Below are 19,356 nucleotides of genomic sequence, written 5' to 3' on the forward strand. Positions count from 1 at the left end.
CTGCAGAATTATGTTGCTGCGACAATACTGATCAGATTAAGATGTTTCAGTACATCCGTTATGTCTCCCCTCTCTCTTTCTATGACTCTCCCCTCTATCCGGGAGCAACAGTGTAGTTTTCCCAGTTGAAGTCTCCTAGACATGCAGCATGTACAGCAGGTAACACGCGTGTGAGTATTAAGGACCTGGGCCATCCTCAAACCAACCCCACTAGGCCTTAAGGCTAAACAGTATATGCTACAGTGTAGCCCTGGTGTTCTGAGTTTCCAAGTTGTATTAGTCGTATGTACTATGTATTAGTCGCATGGTGGTATACACCGTCCAATGAAATGCTTACATGCAGGTTCCTGCTCGACAATGCAACAACAATAAGAACTCATATAAACGGCTCAGTAGACTAATACATTGTAGCATAAAGTATAATACAGGAAGGAACGATTTATAGTCCAATATTTACACATGTATTGGGGAACGGGGGCAGTATATAAACTTAGCAGTATAATAAGAGTCTGGTAGCAGCGTGTGTGTGTGTGTGTGTGTGTGTGTGTGTGTGTGTGTGTGTGTGTGTGTGTGTGTGTGTGTGTGTGTGTGTGTGTGTGTGTGTGTGTGTGTGTGTGTGTGTGTGTGTGTGTGTGTGTGTGTGTGTGTGTGTGTGTGTGTGTGTGTGTGTGTGTGTGTCTGTGTGTCTGTGTGTGGTGCAGTCAAAACGAAGCATCTCATGCGAGGAGGGTGAGTATGTTGGCAGCGCTCCACCCCCTTCCCCCAAACACCCCTCAGGCAGGAGGGGGGTTACTGACACATCAATAACACAAGGGGAGCAGAGTAGCGAGAGAGGGAGGGAGGGAGAGAGGGAGGGAGAGAGGGAGGGAGGGAGGGAGGGAGGGAGGGAGGACACATTGCCCCAGAGAGACAGTAACACTATTGCGACTCTTAGCTGCTCTCCTTGCCTGAGAGTTAACCAGACCACCACGTACTATGAAAGAGCACTGCTCACCTCTTCACGCCTCCCCACCTCTACATCCTGGGACCCCCATACGGCATGGCCACCCTGCCCTGGGACCCCCACCAGGCTCCGTGTCGGACATGGAGCCGCTGGGTCCTGAGTTTGTTTCTGCTGTGTGTCTGTTGACAGACGAGTCGTACCAGAAGCTGGCCATGGAGACCATGGAGGAGCTGGACTGGTGTCTGGACCAGCTGGAGACCATCCAGACCTACCGCTCCGTCAGCGACATGGCCTCCAACAAGGTAAGACTGAGCTGGAACGTAGTTATTATGACCATAACGCAAACACAACACAAAATAACTCTTAACGAAACCACAACACGACTGGACCATAATGGCAACCACAGCATGAACGTGGTGAAACCACAACACGACTTGACCGTAATGGCAACCACAGCATGAACGTGACGAAACCACAACACAACTTGACCGTAATGGCAACCACAGCATGAACGTGACGAAACCACAACACAACTTGACCGTAATGGCAACCACAACATGAACGTGACGAAACCACAACACGACTTGACCGTAATGGCAACCACAACATGAACCTGACGAAACCACAACACGACCATACACCCTCCCAACATAACATGTTGAGTTGCAGTTGTGTTGACCGCAACATAATTGCAACTCAACAAGACCATAATGCAACCACAAACATACTCCTTACAACAACACAAACTTACCACAACACAATTTGAAACGAACCATCGAAGTGTGTTTAGACTATGGCTGAGATGATATTGGGTGATGTGGTCCGTAGCTAATCAGTAAACAGAAACTAGATGAGACTTGGCTGATATGATATTGGACTAATGTGACTTCTGCTTGGCGATAGCACAAAAGGTCTTTGTTAGTCTTCACTCTGCAATGTGTGCAATATGAAGACTGCTCTGATTAACATTGACGTAGTTGCAAAGCGACTAGCATCCTGTGGTTGTGTGTGTCAACGGCTACTGGCGTTTTATGGCTCTGCTGTAAAATGAGTAAACAGTGGTTCGTTTGCATAGAGGACCATAGACTATTGTTCTCGTTGAGTAAGACGCCTATCTGAATACCAATATGTCCATTTGTTGTCTTTTCTGCGTAAGACTGTCATTCACGCATTATACATACAGCTCTGCATAAAATAATGAAGAATAGAGTCCCTATTGTGCGTGACTCTGTGAGTCTGTTTCTAGAATGTCTACGTCACTAGGCCATAGGTGTTTTTGTCTGAAGACCTCCTCGCGTCTGGGAAAGCTCATATTAGCCAGACAATAGTCAACGGCTAAAACCTTTGTCGAAATTCATGACCGAAACCTTGACCTTTCTTGGTATATCTCTAGTATTTCTAACGGGTTTTAGATTGACCTATCATGAAAGTCAGCATAGGAGAGTTCCGTCTGGTTTGACAGTAGGGTGCTAGGCTCGCTGTTACAGTTGATTGCCGTGTTGGTAAGCCATATAGCAATGGAATAATGAATAATGATTTTAAAAGTTCTCCACACTTTACATTGTAAGAGGGGAAACTCGCCTCCAATAATGTTTACAATTATCCTACTCTCATATAGTGTAGAACAGCACTGCAAACTCCAACAGAGAGGAGACTGTATGGCGACCAAAGAATTCAGCTTGGGAGGCCCACTTCTGAGTTCACTGGCCTACAAACAGTGGCATTACAGTGGAGCTGCAGTCAGCAGGTGGGGGGCCTACCCTAACCGTGATGAGAGGTGACCGTGACCATGACAAAGTTTCTTGTCTCTTTATCCTGACCACATAAACAGCCTCTCCTCCCCCCACCACTCTCTCTGCTTATCCTTCTCCCCCCTCTTCTTCCCCCTCTTCTCCCTCTCTCCCCTCCTCTTCTACCCCCTCTTCTCCCTCTCCCCCCACTACTCCCTCCTCTTCTACCCCCTCTTCTCCCTCTTCTCCCTCACCCCCCTCTTCTCCCTCTCCTCCCTCTCCCCTCACTACTCCCTCCTCTTCACCCTCCACTTCTCCCTCTCCCTCCACTACTTCTTCCTCTTCTACCCCCTCTTCTCCCTCTCCCCCCTCTTCTCCATCCTCTTCTCCCTCTTCTCACTCTCCTCCCTCTCCCCCCACTACTCCTTCCTCTTCTACCCCTCTTCTCCCTCAACCCCCTCTTCTCCCTCTCCTCCCTCTCCCCCCTCTTTTCCCTCTCGCCCCACTACTCCTTCCTCTTCAACCCCCTCTCCTCCCTCTCCCCCCACTACTCCCTCCTCTTTTACCCCCTCTTCTCCCTCAACCCCCTCTTCTCCCTCTCCTCCCTCTCCCCCCTCTTTTCCCTCTCGCCCCACTACTCCTTCCTCTTCAACCCCCTCTCCTCCCTCTCCCCCACTACTTCCACATCTTCTTCCCCCTCTTCTCCCTCTCTCCCCTCCTCTTCTACCCCCTCTTCTCCCTCTCCCCCCACTATTCCTTCCTCTTCTACCCCCTCTTCTCCCTCTCCTCCCTCTTCTCCCTCACCCGCCTCTTCTCACTCTCCTCCTTCTTCCCCCACTACTCCCTCCTCTTCAACCCCCTCTCCTCCCTCTCCCCCACTACTTCCCCCTCTTCTTCCCCCTCTTCTCCCTCTCTCCCCTCCTCTTCTACCCCCTCTTCTCCCTCTCCCCCCACTATTCCTTCCTCTTCTACCCCCTCTTCTCCCTCTCCTCCCTCTTCTCCCTCACCCGCCTCTTCTCACTCTCCTCCTTCTTCCCCCACTACTCCCTCCTCTTCTACCCCCTCTTCTCCCTCTGCCCCACTACTCCCTCCTCTTCAACCCCCTCTCCTCCCTCTCCCCCACTACTTCCCCCTCTTCTTCCCCCTCTTCTCCCTCTCTCCCCTCCTCTTTTACCCCCTCTTCTCCCTCTCTCCCCTCTTCTCCCTCTCCCCCCACTATTCCTTCCTCTTCTACCCCCTCTTCTCCCTCTCCTCCCTCTTCTCCCTCACCCGCCTCTTCTCCCTCTCCTCCCTCTCCCCCCACTACTCCCTCCTCTTCACCCTCCTCTTCTCCCTCTCCCCCCACTACTACCTCCTCTTCACCCTCCTCTCCTCCCTCTCCCCCACTACTCCCTCCTCTTTTACCCCCTCTTCTCCCTCTCTCCGCTCTTCTGCCTCTCCCCCACTATTCCTTCCTCTTCTACCCCCTCTTCTCCCTCTCCTCCCTCTTCTCCCTCACCCGCCTCTTCTCACTCTCCTCCTTCCCCCCACTACTCCCTCCTCTTCACCCTCCTCTTCTCCCTCTCGCCCCACTATTCCTTCCTCTTCTACCCCCTCTTCTCCCTCTCCTCCCTCTTCTCCCTCCTCTTCTACCCCCTCTCCTCCCTCTTCTCCCTCACCCCCCTCTTCTCCCTCTCCTCCCTCTCCCCCCACTACTCCCTCCTCTTCACCCTCCTCTTCTCCCTCTCGCCCCACTATTCCTTCCTCTTCTACCCCCTCTTCTCCCTCTCCTCCCTCTTCTCCCTCCCCCCCCTCTTCTCTCTCCTCTTCTCCCTCTTCTCCCTCTCCCCCCTCTTCTCTCTCCTCTTCTCCCTCTTCTCCCTCTCCCCCCTCTTCTCTCTCCTCTTCTCCCTCTCCCCCTTCTTCTCCCTCTTCTCCCTCTCCCCCGACTTCTCCCTCTCCCCCTCTTCTCCCTCTCCCCCTCTTCTCCCTCCTCTTCTTCTCCCTCCACTTCTCCATCTTCTCCCTCCCCTCCTCCTCCCAAATTCTCCCTCCCCTTCTCATCCCTCTCCCTTCTCTTCTCCCAGCCAGGCCACCAGACTACAATGGCCAGGAGTCCCTACAGACTCCCTCTACTGTTATTACCGTCACTGGGCCTCCCTCTACCGTTATTAACCTGTCTAGGACTGGGTTCCGGAACCCCATTCCGCTAGCGTAACCCCTCACCAACAGCCAATGAAATTGCAGGGCGCCAAATACAAATCAACAGAAATCTCATAATTCTAATTTCTCAAACATACAAGTATTAGGCACCATTTTAAAGATACAATTTTCGTTAATCCAGCCATAGTGTCTGATTTCAAAAATGCTTTACAGCGAAAGCTCCACAAACGATTATGTTAGGTTACCACCAAGTCACAGAAAAACCCAGCCATTTTTCCAGCCAAAGAGAGGAGTCACAAAAAGCACAAAATAGAGATACAATTAATGACGAATCTTTGATGATCTTCATCAGATGACACTCATAGGACTTCATGTTACACAATACATGTATGTTTTGTTCGATAAAGTGCATATTTATATCCAAAAATCTCATTTTACCATGGCGTATGTTCAGTAGTTCCAAAACATGCGGTGATTTTGCAGAGAGCCACATCAATTTACAGAAATACTCATTATAAATGTTGATTATAATTCAAGTGTTATGCATGGAATTTTACATACACTTCTCCTTAACCTCTTAGGTCGACCCGACACGCAGGCGTCCCATCTAGACATCTGGAAATGCAAATGCGATACGCTAAATGCTAATAGCACTCGTTAAAACTCACACGTTCATTAAAACACACATGCAGGGTACTGAATTAAAGCTACACTCGTTGTGAATCCAGCCAACAAGTCAGATTCTTAAAATTCTTTTCGGCGAAAGCATGAGAAGCTATTATCTGATAGCATGCAACACCCTAAAAGACCCGCAGGGGACGTAAACAAAATAATTAGCATTGTCGGCGCTACACAAAACGCAGAAATAAAATATAAAACATTCATTACCTTTGACGATCTTCTTTGTTGGCACTCCTAGATGTCCCATAAACATCACTATTGGGTCTTTTTTCCGATTAAATCGGTCCATATATAGCCTAGATATCGATCTATGAAGAATGTGTGAGCAAGGAAAATCAGCGTTTTATAACGCAACGTCATTTTTTTTAATTAAAAAAAGTCGACGATAAACTTTCACAAAACACTTCGAAATACTTTTGTAATGCAACTTAGTATTAGTAAACGTTAATAATCTATCAAATTGATCACGGGCGATGTATATTCAATAGCTTCACGTCTTCAAATCATGTTCAGAAATTTCTACTCCAAAACATCCGGTCGGAGACCGGAAGAAATGGGGTGTCTCTTCTTCGTTTGACCAAGAAACAAAGCCTAGGCAATTGACAAGACTGGTGACATCGTGTGGAAGCTGTAGGAATTGCAATCTCGGCTCCAGGTAATGTGGTTTCCATTCAACAATACATTCAAGTGGCGCATTGATATATTTTCCAATTTTCAGTGATCAGATTTTCCTGCGCTTTTCGATGAAACGCACATTCTGTTATAGTCACAGCCGTGATTTAACCAGTTTTAGAAACGTCTGAGTGTTTTCTATCCACACATACTAATAATATGTATATACTATATTCCTGGCATGAGTAGCAGGGCGCTGAAATGTTGCACGATTTTTAACAGAATGTTCGAAAAAGTAGGGGTAGGATCAACAGGTGAATGCAAACGCTGTGTCAGATTTTTTTAAACTTTAAGGAAAAAGCATACCATGCAATAATCTGAGTATGGAGCTCAAAGACCAACCCAACCAGCCCCAAAAAATATCCACCATGTTGCACAGTCAACATTAGTCAGAAATAGCATTATAGATATTCACTTACCTTTGATGATCTTCATCAGAATGCACTCCCAGGAATCCCAGTTCCACAATAAATGTTTGATTTGTTTGATAAAGTTAATATTTTATGTCCAAATAGCTTCTTTTGTTAGGGCTTTTGGTAAACAAATCCAAACGTGCGTTCAGGTCCAGCCGAACGTCGGCCGGAAAGTTCAAAAAGTTATATTACTGGTCGTAGAAACATATCAAACTATGTGTAGAATCAATCTTTAGGATGTTTTCATCATAAATGTTCAATAATGTTCCAACTGGAGAATTCAATTGTCTGTAGAATGTCTGTAGCAATGGAACGAGAGCTACCTCTCATGTGAATGCGTGTGACTGAGATCGAGGCTGCTGCCAGACCTCTGACTCAATCCCCTCTCATTCGGCCCCCCTTCACAGTAGAAGCCTGAAACAACGTTCTAAAGACGGTTGACATCTAGTGGAAGTCTTAGGAAATGCAAAATGACCCATATCCCACTGTGTATTCGATAGGGGCTGAGTTAAAAAACTACAAACCTCAGATTTCCCACTTCCTGTTTGGATTTTTTTCTCAGGTTTTTGCCTGCCATATGAGTTCTGTTATACTCACAGACATAATTCAAACCGTTTTTCGAAACTTCAGAGTGTTTTCTATCCAATACTAATAATAATATGCATATATTAGCATCTGGGACTGAGTAGGAGGCAGTTTACTTTGGGCACGCTATTCATCCAAAAGTGAAAATGCTGCTCCCTATCTCAAAGAAGTTTTAACGTCACTGGGATTCAACACAATGAGCCCAGAGACCCGGAACATGCGCCAGTACAACATTCAGTACTCAACGTTTAGAAATGGCACAGGGAGCCATTGTTGACCGTGACTCAAAGGCCTTTATGATGGATGGTTGCTGGTTAACCCAAGTCCAGTGCTTTGGGAACAGGACTGGGAAGTGGAGGCTAGACAGTCGCAGGTTCAAATCCCCAGTCAGATGAGTCCTCTTGTGAGCCACGTAGTCTTTATTGATATATGGAAGTTGAGAATGGTGCAACCTCCCCCAGTGCTACACATGGCATGTGTTTGTACGCTACTCAGATATCTCATAGTATGAACCAGTGATGCAGATCAAACAGCATTTGTTCTCTTTTCAAATGCGTTTTCAACATGTCCCTGACCAAGTCTGTAATACCAACATGTTTCAAGCAGACCACCATAGTCCCTGTGCCCAAGAACGCCAAGGTAACCTGCCTAAATGACTACCGAGCCGTAGCACTCACATCTGTAGCCATGAAGTGCTTCGAAAGGCTGGTCATGGCTCACATCAACACCATTATCCCGGGGGCAAACTACCTGCCCTCCAGGACAGCTACAGCACCCGATGTCAAGGACAACAACCACCCGAGCCACTGCCTGTTCACCCCGCTATCATCCAGAAGGCGAGGTCAGTACAGGTGCATCAAAGCTGCGACTGAGAGACTGAAAAACAGCTTCTATTTCAAGGCCATCAGATTGTTAAATAGCCATCACTGGCACAGAGAGGCTGCTGCCTATATACATAGACTTGAATCACCGGCCACTTTAATAAATGGAACACTAGTCACTTTAATAATGTTTACATATTTTGCATTACTTATCTCATATGTATGTTCTCTATTCTATTCTACTGTATCTTAGTCTATGCCGCTCTGACATTGCTCATCCATATATTTATATATTCTTAATTCCATTACTTTATTTAGATTTGTGTGTATTGGGAATATGTTTTGAATTTGTTAAAGAGTTTTATTTATTGAACCTTTTTTTAACTAGGCAAGTCAGTTAAGAACAAATTGTTATTTACAATGACGGCCTAACCTGGACGACGCTGGGCCAATTGTGCGCCACCCTGTGGTTGTTAGATATTACTGCACTGTCGGAGCTAGAAACACAAGCATTTCGCTTATCCCGCAATAACATCTGCTAAACACACATATATATGTCCAAGGACATGTATCCTAGGCTTGGCCCACACAGGCCTATAGCTTGCGTTCTACTGTCATTAAGTTCCCAACACGTCCATACTGACGTTAGCTCTGGTCAACTCTGGGCCTTAGACAAACACAGCCATCTGAATGATGTTAGCGAGAGTTGCTTTGCAGGCTAGTGTTGCATCCAAGTGCCGGTAGGAAACTCGAACTCATGTGCCACGGTGAATGACGGAATTACTGACACAGATGAGAGAATTGACCTACATTACAGATCTAGGTCTATATGTTGAGTCTGGGTAGGTGTGGTGTTTAGTCTGGGTAGGTGTGGTGTTTAGTCTGGGTAGGTGTGGTGTGTTTAGTCTTGGTAGGTGTGGTGTGTTTAGTCTAGGTAGGTGTGGTGTGTTTAGTCTAGGTAGGTGTGGTGTGTTTAGTCTAGGTAGGTGTGGTGTGTTTAGTCTAGGTAGGTGTGGTGTGTTTAGTCTGGGTAGGTGTGTGTGTTTAGTCTGGGTAGTTGTGGTGTGTTTAGTCTTGGTAGGTGTTTTGAGTTTAGTCTAGGTAGGTGTGGTGAGTTTAGTCTAGGTAGGTGTGGTGTGTTTAGTCTAGGTAGGTGTGGTGTGTTTAGTCTAGGTAGGTGTGGTGTGTTTAGTCTAGGTAGGTGTGGTGTGTTTAGTCTAGGTAGGTGTGGTGTGTTTAGTCTAGGTAGGTGTGGTGTGTTTAGTCTGTGTAGGTGTGTGAGTTTAGTCTGGGTAGTTGTGGTGTGTTTAGTCTAGGTAGGTGTGGTGAGTTTAGTCTAGGTAGGTGTGGTGTGTTTAGTCTAGGTAGGTGTGGTGTGTTTAGTCTAGGTAGGTGTGGTGTGTTTAGTCTAGGTAGGTGTGTGAGTTTAGTCTGAGTAGTTGTGTGTTTAGTCTAGGTAGGTGTTTTGAGTTTAGTCTAGGTAGGTGTGGTGTGTTTAGTCTAGGTGGGTGTGGTGTGTTTACTCTAGGTAGGTGTGGTGTGTTTAGTCTAGGTAGATGTGGTGTGTTTAGTCTAGGTGGGTGTGGTGTGTTTACTCTAGGTAGGTGTGGTGTGTTTAGTCGAGATAGATGTGTTTAGTCTAGGTAGTTGTGGTATGTTTAGTCTAGGTAGATGTGGTGTGTTTAGTCTAGATGGGTGTGGTGTGTTTAGTCTAGGTAGTTGTGTTTAGTCTAGGTAAGTGTGGTGTGTTTAGTCTAGGTAGGAGTGTTTAGTCTAGGTAGATGTGTTTAGTCTAGGTAGGTGTGGTGTGTTCTGTCTAGGTAGTTGTGTTTAGTCTACTGTCATTAAGTTCCCAACACGTCCATACTGACGTTAGCTCTGGTATCAGTCCAGAACTTCCGGCGCCGACAGAGATGGCTGCCTCGCTTCGCGTTCCTAGGAAACTATGCAGTTTTTTGTTTTTTTACGTGTTATTTCTTACATTAGTACCCCAGGTCATCTTAGGTTGCATTACATACAGTCGAGAAGAACTACTGAATATAAGATCAGCGTCAACTCACCATCAGTACGACCAAGAATATGTTTTCCGCGACGCGGATCCTGTGTTCTGCCTTACAAACAGGTCAACGGAATGGATCGCATGCAGCGACCCCAAAAAAAATGACTTCGTAAAAGAGGGAAACGTAGCGGTCTTCTGGTCAGACACAGGACACGGGCACATCGCGCACCACTACCTAGCATTCTTCTTGCCAATGTCCAGTCTCTTGACAACAAGGTTGATGAAATCCGTGCAAGGGTAGCATTCCAGAGGGACATCAGAGACTGTAACGTTCTGTGCTTCACCGAAACATGGCTCACTGGGAAGACTCTATCCGGGGCGGTGCAGCCAACGGGTTTCTCCACGCATCGCGCGGACAGAAACAAACATCTTTCTGGTAAGAAGAGTGGCGGGGGCGTATGCCTCATGACTAACGAGACATGGTGTGATGAAAGAAACATACAGGAACTCAAATCCTTCTGTTCACCTGATTTAGAATGCCTCACAATCAAATATAGACCGCATTATCTATCAAGAGAATTCTCTTCGATTATAATCACAGCCGTATATATCCCCCCCAAGCAGACACATCGATGGCTCTGAACGAACTTTATTTAACTCTTTGCAAACTGGAAACCATTTATCCGGAGGCTGCATTCATTGTAGCTGGGGATTTTAACAAAGCTAATCTGAAAACAAGACTCCCTAAATTTTATCAGCATATCGATTGCGCAACCAGGGGTGGTAAAACCTTGGATCATTGTTACTCTAACTTCCGCGACGCATATAAGGCCCTGCCCCGCCCCCCTTTCGGAAAAGCTGACCACGACTCCATTTTGTTGATCCCTGCCTACAGACAGAAACTTAAAAAAGAGGCTCCCACGCTGAGGTCTGTCCAACGCTGGTCTGACCAAGCTGACTCCACACTCCAAGACTGCTTCCATCACGTGGACTGGGACATGTTTCGCATTGCGTCAGATAAAAATATTGACCAATACGCTGATTCGGTGTGCGAGTTCATTAGAACGTGCGTTGAAGATGTCGTTCCCATAGCAACGATAAAAACATTCCCTAACCAGAAACCGTGGATTGATGGCAGCATTCGCGTGAAACTGAAAGCGCGAACCACTGCTTTTAATCAGGGCAAGGTGTCTGGTAACATGACCGAATATAAACAATGCAGCTATTCCCTCCGCAAGGCTATTAAACAAGCTAAGCGTCAGTACAGAGACAAAGTAGAATCTCAATTCAACGGCTCAGACACAAGAGGCATGTGTCAGGGTCTACAGTCAATCACGGACTACAAGCAGAAACCCAGCCCAGTCACGGACCAGGATGTCTTGCTCCCAGGCAGACTAAATAACTTTTTTGCCCGCTTTGAGGACAATACAGTGCCACTGACACGGCCTGCAACGAAAACATGCGGTCTCTCCTTCACTGCAGCCGAGGTGAGTAAGACATTTAAACGTGTTAACCCTCGCAAGGCTGCAGGCCCAGACGGCATCCCCAGCCGCGCCCTCAGAGCATGCGCAGACCAGCTGGCCGGTGTGTTTACGGACATATTCAATCAATCCCTATACCAGTCTGCTGTTCCCACATGCTTCAAGAGGGCCACCATTGTTCCTGTTCCCAAGAAAGCTAAGGTAACTGAGCTAAACGACTACCGCCCGTAGCACTCACTTCCGTCATCATGAAGTGCTTTGAGAAACTAGTCAAGGACCATATCACCTCCACCCTACCTGACACCCTAGACCCACTCCAATTTGCTTACCGCCCAAATAGGTCCACAGACGACACAATCTCAACCACACTGCACACTGCCCTAACCCACCTGGACAAGAGGAATACCTATGTGAGAATGCTGTTCATCGACTACAGCTCGGCATTCAACACCATAGTACCCTCCAAGCTCGTCATCAAGCTCGAGACCCTGGGTCTCGACCCCGCCCTGTGCAACTGGGTACTGGACTTCCTGACGGGCCGCCCCAGGTGGTGAGGGTAGGCAACAACATCTCCTCCCCGCTGATCCTCAACACGGGGGCCCCACAAGGGTGCGTTCTGAGCCCTCTCCTGTACTCCCTGTTCACCCACGACTGCGTGGCCACGCACGCCTCAACTCAATCATCAAGTTTGCGGACGACACAACAGTGGTAGGCTTAATTACCAACAACGACGAGACGGCCTACAGAGAGGAGGTGAGGGCCCTCGGAGTGTGGTGTCAGGAAAATAACCTCACACTCAACGTCAACAAAACTAAGGAGATGATTGTGGACTTCAGGAAACAGCAGAGGGAACACCCCCTATCCACATCGATGGAACAGTAGTGGAGAGGGTAGCAAGTTTTAAGTTCCTCGGCATACACATCACAGACAAACTGAATTGGTCCACTCACACTGACAGCGTCGTGAAGAAGGCGCAGCAGCGCCTCTTCAACCTCAGGAGGCTGAAGAAATTCGGCTTGTCACCAAAAGCACTCACAAACTTCTACAGATGCACAATCGAGAGCATCCTGGCGGGCTGTATCACCGCCTGGTACGGCAACTGCTCCGCCCTCAACCGTAAGGCTCTCCAGAGGGTAGTGAGGTCTGCACAACGCATCACCGGGGGCAAACTACCTGCCCTCCAGGACACCTACACCGCCCGATGTTACAGGAAGGCCATAAAGATCATCAAGGACATCAACCACCCGAGCCACTGCCTGTTCACCCCGCTATCATCCAGAAGGTGAGGTCAGTACAGGTGCATCAAAGCTGGGACCGAGAGACTGAAAAACAGCTTCTATCTCAAGGCCATCAGACTGTTAAACAGCCACCACTAACATTGAGTGGCTGCTGCCAACACACTGTCATTGTCACTGACCCAACTCCAGCCACTTTAATAATGGGAATTGATGGGAAATGATGTAAATATATCACTAGCCACTTTAAACAATGCTACCTTATATAATGTTACTTACCCTACATTATTCATCTCATATGCATACGTATATACTGTACTCTATATCATCGACTGCATCCTTATGTAATACATGTATCACTAGCCACTTTAACTATGCCACTTTGTTTACTTTGTCTACATACTCATCTCATATGTATATACTGTACTCGATACCATCTACTGTATGCTGCCCTGTACCATCACTCATTCATATATCCTTATGTACATATTCTTTATCCCCTTACACTGTGTATAAGACAGTAGTTTTGGAATTGTTAGTTAGATTACTTGTTGGTTATCACTGCATTGTCGGAACTAGAAGCACAAGCATTTCGCTACACTCGCATTAACATCTGCTAACCATGTGTATGTGACAAATAGAATTTGATTTGATTTGATTTGGTCAACTCTGGGCCTTAGACAAACACAGCCATCTGAATGATGTTAGCGAGAGTGGCTTTGCAGGCTAGTGTTGCATCCAAGTGCCGGTAGGAAACTCGAACTCATGTGCCACGGTGAATGACGGAATTACTGACACAGATGAGGGAATTGACCTACATTACAGATCTAGGTCTATATGTTGAGTCTGGGTAGGTGTGGTGTTTAGTCTGGGTAGGTGTGGTGTGTTTAGTCTAGGTAGGTGTGGTGTGTTTAGTCTAGTTAGGTGTGGTGTGTTTAGTCTAGGTAGGTGTGTGAGTTTAGTCTGGGTAGTTGTGTGTTTAGTCTAGGTAGGTGTTTTGAGTTTAGTCTAAGTAGGTGTGGTGTGTTTAGTCTAGGTGGGTGTGGTGGGTTTACTCTAGGTAGGTGTGATGTGTTTAGTCTAGGTACGTGTGGTGTGTTTAGTCTAGGTAGATGTGGTGTGTTTAGTCTTGGTGGGTGTGGTGTGTTTACTCTAGGTAGGTGTGGTGTGTTTAGTCGAGATAGATGTGTTTAGTCTAGGTAGTTGTGGTATGGTCAGTCTAGGTAGGTGTGGTGTGTTTAGTCTAGGTAGATGTGGTGTGTTTAGTCTAGGTAGGTGTGGTGTGTTTAGTCTAGGTAGGTGTGGTGTGTTTAGTCTAGGTACGTGTGGTGTGTTTAGTCTAGGTAGGTGTGGTGTGTTTAGTCTAGATGGGTGTGGTGTGTTTAGTCTAGGTAGTTGTGTTTAGTCTAGGTAGGTGTGTTTTAGTCTAGGTAAGTGTGGTGTGTTTAGTCTAGGTAGGAGTGTTTAGTCTAGGTAGATGTGTTTAGTCTAGGTAGGTGTGGTGTGTTTTGTCTAGGTAGTTGTGTTTAGTCTAGGTAGTTGTGTTTAGTCTATGTAGGTGAGTTTAGTCTAGGTAGGTGTGGTGTGTTTAGTCTAGGTCGGTGTGGTGTGTTTAGTCTGGGTAGGTGTGGTGAGTTTAGTCTGGGTAGTTGTGGTGTGTTTAGTCTAGGTAGGTGTTGTGTGTTTAGTCTAGGTATGTGTGGTGTGTTTAGTCTAGTTAGGTGTGGTGTGTTTTGTCTTCATAGGTGTGGTGTGTTTATTCTAGTTAGGTGTGGCGTGTTTAGTCTAGGTAGGTGTTGTGTGTTTAGTCTAGGTAGGTGTGGTGTGTTTAGTCTAGTTAGGTGTGGTGTGTTTTGTCTTCGTAGGTGTGGTGTGTTTAGTCGAGGTAGTTGTGGTGTGTTTAGTCTAGTTAGGTGTGGTGTGTTTATTCTAGGTAGGTGTGGTGTGTTTAGTCTAGGTAGGTGTTGTGTGTTTAGTCTAGGTAGGTGTTGTGTGTTTAGTCTAGGTATGTGTGGTGTGTTTAGTCTTCGTAGGTGTGGTGTGTTTAGTCTAGTTAGGTGTGGTGTGTTTAGTCTTCGTAGGTGTGGTGTGTTTAGTCTAGTTAGGTGTGGTGTGTTTCGTCTAGTTAGGTGTGCTGATTCTGTGGACCAGTGCCAGAGGCATTGTCAGGAGGCTGGGATCTTACCAGTGAATTATCACCCAAGGAGGAAGTGGGAGGGAGGGAGGGGTTGGCAACAGGCATGGCGCTACACTATGATTGAGTGAGGAGTTGTTTAGCTTAGTCACTGTGTGGGCCAGCCAGTCAGGTTTTATCCCTTTATTTTCCCGACTGTCGCCAGAAGAGAATCGGCTTGAAAATAGAGAGGAAGCAGACACAGAAAGATAAACAGAGACACGCTCACGTATTTCAGAGAAGTTTTGGGAAGTTTCAAGTTTTGTGAAGTTTATACTGTACGTGTGGCATTGCCTTTGCAAGAATGGGGCTATGCTGCTCTGAGACCAAGGAGAAATCGTTTGAGATGCTTACGCACTGGAAACAGGTGAGTTTGTTTTGCGAGAGTCTCTACTCTCATTCCAGTTAAATTATGAAATTGCTTAAAACAACTTGTACAAAAGTAGGGACTTGTGCATTGTCAGATTGTATGAATGGATGTGGGTCATACACTTGTGCTGCCATTATAATGAATTAAAAACGTTCACTTCACTTTAAACGTTGGTCTTTTAAAGTTCAATCAAGTACAATAGTTTGTCTGTTGGCTTGGATTTTTATATTCATGGATCATATTGTAATCAATTGCATAATAACAGATTATATCTTCTGTTAAATACCAAAGAACTTCTCAGTGGGTTGGCATTAGGCTACGTCCAGGGATTTAGATTCTGCGTTTCCGATGTTGTGTCTTTCTTCTAGCTAGAGGGTCAGTCAGTCACACAACGATTTTGTTTAGAAGACCGGGGCCAGTCGGAACATAAACTCATATTGTGTTTCAAACTTGGAAAAACTTGTTCGCCAGTTAATAAGAAGAGTGAGTAGTCATTGAACATGCCAGTCTTTCGCAGACACTCAAAGCGCTATAGCCTACAATGTAAGGGGGGAAACTATCAATGTGCATTCATGCACACAACATAATGTACTGTGTGGAATGGATAGGGGTTATGTGAAAAGAATACATTGACATTATTGCAACAATGAGCCTGTTGAAAGCTCTGAGGTTTTTCCATAGCCTGCAGTGGCACACACCTTATCACTGCCTACTTTGAATAATGCACTTGTGGACTATTCAGTGTGTTATGACATACAGTATGTTCACTTAACACCGTGTTACTATTCAGGACTCAAATGTACACTCCATTTCTGGCAGCTCCAAACAACAACATATTGTTTCGAGTGTGTGTCTCACAAGAGTGTGTTCCCCCAGTCCAACAAAACAGGATGTGTGAGTGATGGTGCACGTTGAGTAGTGTGTCCTATCGAACACACTCATATTCCTGTCATCCTGTGTCAACATATAGTACATACAGATGTCAGTACGACCACTGTACGTCTATATGACTACTGTATGTCTATATGACTACTGTATGTCTATATGACTACTGTACGTCTATATGACTACTGTATGTCTATATGACTACTGTACATCTATATGACTACTGTACATCTATATGACTACTGTATGTCTATATGACTACTGTACGTCTATATGACTACTGTATGTCTATATGACTACTGTATGTCTATATGACTACTGTATGTCTATATGACTACTGTACGTCTGTCTATATGACTACTGTATGTCTATATGACTACTGTATGTCTATATGACTACTGTATGTCTATATGACTACTGTATGTCTATATGACTACTGTATGTCTATATGACTACTGTATGTCTATATGACTACTGTACGTCTGTCTATATGACTACTGTATGTCTATATGACTACTGTATGTCTATATGACTACTGTATGTCTATATGACTACTGTATGTCTATATGACTACTGTATGTCTATATGACTACTGTATGTCTATATGACTACTGTATGTCTATATGACTACTGTATGTCTATATGACTACTGTATGTCTATATGACTACTGTACGTCTATATGACTACTGTATGTCTATATGACTACTGTATGTCTATATGACTACTGTACGTCTATATGACTACTGTATGTCTATATGACTACTGTATGTCTATATGACTACTGTATGTCTATATGACTACTGTATGTCTATATGACTACTGTATGTCTATATGACTACTGTACGTCTGTCTATATGACTACTGTATGTCTATATGACTACTGTATGTCTATATGACTACTGTATGTCTATATGACTACTGTATGTCTATATGACTACTGTATGTCTATATGACTACTGTACGTCTGTCTATATGACTACTGTATGTCTATATGACTACTGTACATCTATATGACTACTGTATGTCTATATGACTACTGTATGTCTATATGACTACTGTATGTCTATATGACTACTGTACATCTATATGACTACTGTACGTCTATATGACTACTGTATGTCTATATGACTACTGTACGTCTATATGACTACTGTATGTCTATATGACTACTGTACGTCTATATGACTACTGTATGTCTATATGACTACTGTACGTCTATATGACTACTGTATGTCTATATGACTACTGTACGTCTGTCTATATGACTACTGTATGTCTATATGACTACTGTACGTCTGTCTATATGACTACTGTATGTCTATATGACTACTGTATGTCTATATGACTACTGTATGTCTATATGACTACTGTATGTCTATATGACTACTGTACGTCTATATGACTACTGTATGTCTATATGACTACTGTACGTCTGTCTATATGACTACTGTACGTCTGTCTATATGACTACTGTATGTCTATATGACTACTGTACGTCTGTCTATATGACTACTGTACGTCTGTCTATATGACTACTGTACGTCTGTCTATATGACTACTGTACGTCTGTCTATATGACTACTGTACGTCTGTCTATATGACTACTGTACGTCTGTCTATATGACTACTGTACGTCTGTCTATATGACTACTGTACGTCTGTCTATATGACTACTGTATGTCTATATGACTACTGTATGTCTATATGACTACTGTACGTCTGTCTATATGACTACTGTATGTCTATATGACTACTGTATGTCTATATGACTACTGTATGTCTATATGACTACTGTATGTCTATATGACTACTGTATGTCTATATGACTACTGTATGTCTATATGACTACTGTATGTCTATATGACTACTGTATCTGTCTATATGACTACTGTATGTCTATATGACTACTGTATGTCTATATGACTACTGTATGTCTATATGACTACTGTATGTCTATATGACTACTGTATGTCTATATGACTACTGTACGTCTATATGACTACTGTACATCTATATGACTACTGTATGTCTATATGACTACTGTACATCTATATGACTACTGTATGTCTATATGACTACTGTATGTCTATATGACTACTGTATGTCTATATGACTACTGTATGTCTATATGACTACTGTATGTCTATATGACTACTGTACGTCTGTCTATATGACTACTGTATGTCTATATGACTACTGTATGTCTATATGACTACTGTACGTCTATATGACTACTGTATGTCTATATGACTACTGTATGTCTATATGACTACTGTACGTCTATATGACTACTGTATGTCTATATGACTACTGTATGTCTATATGACTACTGTATGTCTATATGACTACTGTATGTCTATATGACTACTGTATGTCTATATGACTACTGTATGTCTGTCTATATGACTACTGTATGTCTATATGACTACTGTATGTCTATATGACTACTGTATGTCTATATGACTACTGTATGTCTATATGACTACTGTATGTCTATATGACTACTGTATGTCTATATGACTACTGTACGTCTGTCTATATGACTACTGTATGTCTATATGACTACTGTATGTCTATATGACTACTGTATGTCTATATGACTACTGTATGTCTATATGACTACTGTACGTCTATATGACTACTGTATGTCTATATGACTACTGTATGTCTATATGACTACTGTACGTCTATATGACTACTGTACATCTATATGACTACTGTATGTCTATATGACTACTGTACATCTATATGACTACTGTATGTCTATATGACTACTGTATGTCTATATGACTACTGTATGTCTATATGACTACTGTATGGTCTATATGACTACTGTATGGTCTATATGACTACTGTATGTCTATATGACTACTGTATGGTCTATATGACTACTGTATGTCTATATGACTACTGTACGTCTATATGACTACTGTACGTCTATATGACTACTGTATGTCTATATGACTACTGTATGTCTATACGACCACAGGGGAAAACTCAGAAGACATAGTCCACATAGTTCAGAGGTCACAGTGGTCACGATGCAGTACCTTGATGCCTTCCGTAAAGAATTAATTACAAATTTGCTTGAATGGAATATCCAGTTGGGGAAGTTTCTTTGGGTTTGTCGTTGAGTGAGGGCAAAGTGTTGATTTATGAAAGACGGACGGGCTTCTTTTTCTTTTTGCACTGAAGGTTGTGTTCAGGTTCCAGTCAAGGGGAAAT

At 44.4% G+C, this 19,356-nt stretch overlaps 1 protein-coding gene across 3 annotated transcripts in view; it reads left to right on the forward strand.

Annotated features, from left to right (window-relative positions):
* LOC118395172 (cAMP-specific 3',5'-cyclic phosphodiesterase 4B-like) overlaps window positions 1–19,356 on the forward strand; it is a 145,579-nt gene that overhangs the window by 104,297 nt on the left and 21,926 nt on the right. For 2 of the 3 annotated variants that reach the window (XM_052463398.1, XM_052463399.1), the window contains one exon: window positions 1,133–1,245. In XM_052463398.1, the coding sequence (XP_052319358.1) occupies window positions 1,133–1,245 (113 nt within the window). Of the gene's footprint in view, window positions 1–1,132; window positions 1,246–14,979; window positions 15,243–19,356 lie in introns of those variants that run through there. The other variant, XM_052463400.1, reaches the window with a different exon arrangement.

This window comes from Oncorhynchus keta, chromosome 15, assembly GCF_023373465.1.
Source record: "Oncorhynchus keta strain PuntledgeMale-10-30-2019 chromosome 15, Oket_V2, whole genome shotgun sequence".
Taxonomy (NCBI): Eukaryota; Metazoa; Chordata; class Actinopteri; order Salmoniformes; family Salmonidae; genus Oncorhynchus; species Oncorhynchus keta.